The sequence below is a fragment of the Hippocampus comes genome, unplaced genomic scaffold (assembly GCF_001891065.2).
Source record: "Hippocampus comes isolate QL1 unplaced genomic scaffold, H_comes_QL1_v1.1 scaffold237, whole genome shotgun sequence".
Classification (NCBI taxonomy): Eukaryota; Metazoa; Chordata; class Actinopteri; order Syngnathiformes; family Syngnathidae; genus Hippocampus; species Hippocampus comes.
Window position 1 is genome coordinate 1757949 of NW_017806159.1, and position 2724 is coordinate 1760672.

The following is a 2724-nucleotide window of genomic DNA, read 5'->3' on the forward strand; positions in this document are numbered from 1 at the left end:
GAATTGTATCTTTCTTCATCCAAATGGCATTTGCGCTTGCCATCGGACAAGATCAAAATACAGGGGGTCCTCAGTTAATGACATAGTTCTAAACAAAAAAAAAACTGTATTATAACACAGTAGTAAAGTCTTAATTACAATCAATATTTAATATTATAGTATTAAAAACACTTTGAGACCATTGACCACATTTTTATGATCTGTTTGTATACTGAGGAGCCTCTGTATTAGCAAACATCACATGGTCATTTGTATTTGTGTGTGTGGGTGTGTGTGTGTGTGTGGAGGGTGGGGGGGGGGGGGGTCGCTTCTTAGTAAATGGGCTCAGGAAGTCCACCTGGGGTTTGGGGCGGCGCTCTGTCACACAAACACGATGCTCAAGAGAGTTCCAAGTTTACAAAACATCTAAAATGTCTCCTGCGGTTTTGTCATGCAATATACATGTTGACACGACTGAGACGACAAAGTTGGGGTTGGGGGGTGGGGAAAGGGGAGATTTCTCTTTCTATCCCCCTCCTCTTCATTTTAGGTCCAGTCTGGCAGTGAAAGGGTTAAAGTCTCAGTTTTTTTTTTCTGTCGCTTGCATTTTAGGGACGGAGATGCAAATGTTCCCTTCTGCCTCAAGTGAACAGGCATGTTGAGCCACCTTTGGGGGGCGGGGGAATACACGCAAAAAAAAAAAAAAAAAAAAAAAAAAAAAAGTGTGTGTGTGTGTGTGTGTGTGTGTGTGTGGAAAGTGGTGCTCCAGGGCTTGATTCTGTGGGCCAAATTCTTTGCGGGGCCAGGTGGACCCTTTCTTTGTCTCTCTGCGAGGCTGCCAAGTCACCTGCTATGGAGTCAGTGGGCTCGGAGCATCGCCATGGCAACCAACTTGTGTTGGCCAGGTTGCTCTTGGATGAGGACTGTCGAGACTTTTTTTTTTTTTTTTTGGGGCAGGGGCATCCAATTAATACTGAGAGTTCCTTCTTTTCAGAAGTGTGCTGATTTCTTTTTGTTCTCCTTTTTGAAAAAACAGACCAATATTTAGGGTAATTGAATCAAACGCGGCAGTGAGACACACAAAAATGAGAAGGCCGCTCACTCACACACTCACACAGGAAAAAAAAAAAAAAAAACAGGCAGCCGATCTACTCATGGATGAAAACAGCAGTCAACGACAGGGAATCCCAAAAGCGGCGTCCTGATCCGCTCCCCTGGTGCGACGGCCGACGCGGCGGGTCAAGCTCTAGTCCACGGATCCAGGATGCAGGCTGAGCGCGGGCGGGTCCAGACAGGTGGGAGAGTAGCTGAGGTGCGGTTCCTTGATCCACAGGAGGGGGGCGCCATTCTTGCCCTCCTGGCTCTTGTTGTTGTTGCGGTTCTTGAAGCGCACCAGCAGCAGGGCGATGAGGAGGATGCCGAAGATGGGGAACGGGTAGAAGAAGACGAAGTAGAAGAGCGCGTCGTTGGAGCACACCACTGACTTGACGGTGGACTCTGCGGACGGCCACACGGGAAACACGGTCATTTCACACGGGGGGGGAGGGGGAGGTGGCAGTGGGTGAGACGGCCACGTTGAACAAATGACATTTTACTTTCGGAAAACTGAGTTGTGGATGTCACATTAATGGCGTAAAGATATATCGGTCTCATTTTTTACATCACAAATACATGGCATTTGAACAGGGGTGTTGAAGTAGACATTTTACATCCACTATAATTTTTTGGTGGGCCAAATTACAGAACGGAGCAGGTTTTATGTGCGCTCCCAGCCCATGCTTTGCCCTTTACAGACACCATATAAGTACCATATTTAATGCAATAATCATTGCTCCAATAATTAGGCCAACTTTTGGGCCTCAGAAGCACATCAAAACATATCCAATTCTATGTCTCCCTATTTACACTGTGAAAAAGCCGGATTTTGTCAGGAGAACTGAAGGAATCATTTTGTATTTTAGGTTTAGTTCTCATACATGTGCGTATTAATAATGATGGATTGATTATGCTTGCAATGAAGAATGCTTGTACTTATAATAAAGAATGCTTAGTGCACTGTGTGACAGTTAGGGGACACAACCACCTTTCTGAGAATGTGGTTGGAAAGAGATAAGGTAAGAAGACAAAACAAGAGCAAGGTCGGACGTGGATGGAACTGTCAACACCAGCTGCAGCTTACTTGGTGTTTTTGTAATGATTGCACACATGTACGTAATTTCCACTCACATAGTCAAACAAGTTCAGTGTGTGTCTTCAACAGCCCTCACTCCTTAGGTTGGATACGCCTCTGTATTAGATTCCCAATGAGAAATAAATGAGAGGGCGAGCGGGGAGATCCTTGCGTGACGTGCAGAGAACTGAAACAAAACGCTTCTCCTCGTAGCCCCCCCTTCGAGAGATTTGGTACCAGAATCCAGTGTCTCCTCTCCTCATTGGGTCTTTATTATGAATGTGTAATTGATGACTATGACAAGAACCATGGAGTGTACATCCAGACTCAGAAGTCAAGCTATACATGTCGAGTGTGAATAAGCATCAGCAACTACAGGACCAGTACCCTCGCTCAAGGACAAGGGTCACAAGGGCCGGGGATCAAACCCACAAGTTATGAGTTGGGAGGCGACCAATCAAATACGCACAGGCAAAGACAGTAAGAGCTCACCTTGTTGCAGTACATTGACAGTCATGAAGCCGGAGTTGTTGGTGGCCAAGCGGTACCAAGCATTGCGAGGGTTGAGCAGCCCC

At 46.2% G+C, this 2724-nt stretch overlaps 1 protein-coding gene across 1 annotated transcript in view; it reads right to left on the reverse strand.

The window, feature by feature from the left end:
- Nucleotides 1-929: 929 nt before the first annotated feature.
- Nucleotides 930-2724, reverse strand: part of LOC109531244 (immunoglobulin superfamily member 3-like) — a 101706-nt gene continuing 99911 nt past the window's right edge. Inside the window, 1 exon segment of the mRNA XM_019895439.1 lies at nucleotides 930-1476. Within this exon segment, the coding sequence (XP_019750998.1) occupies nucleotides 1226-1476 (251 nt within the window). The 3' untranslated portion in view covers nucleotides 930-1225.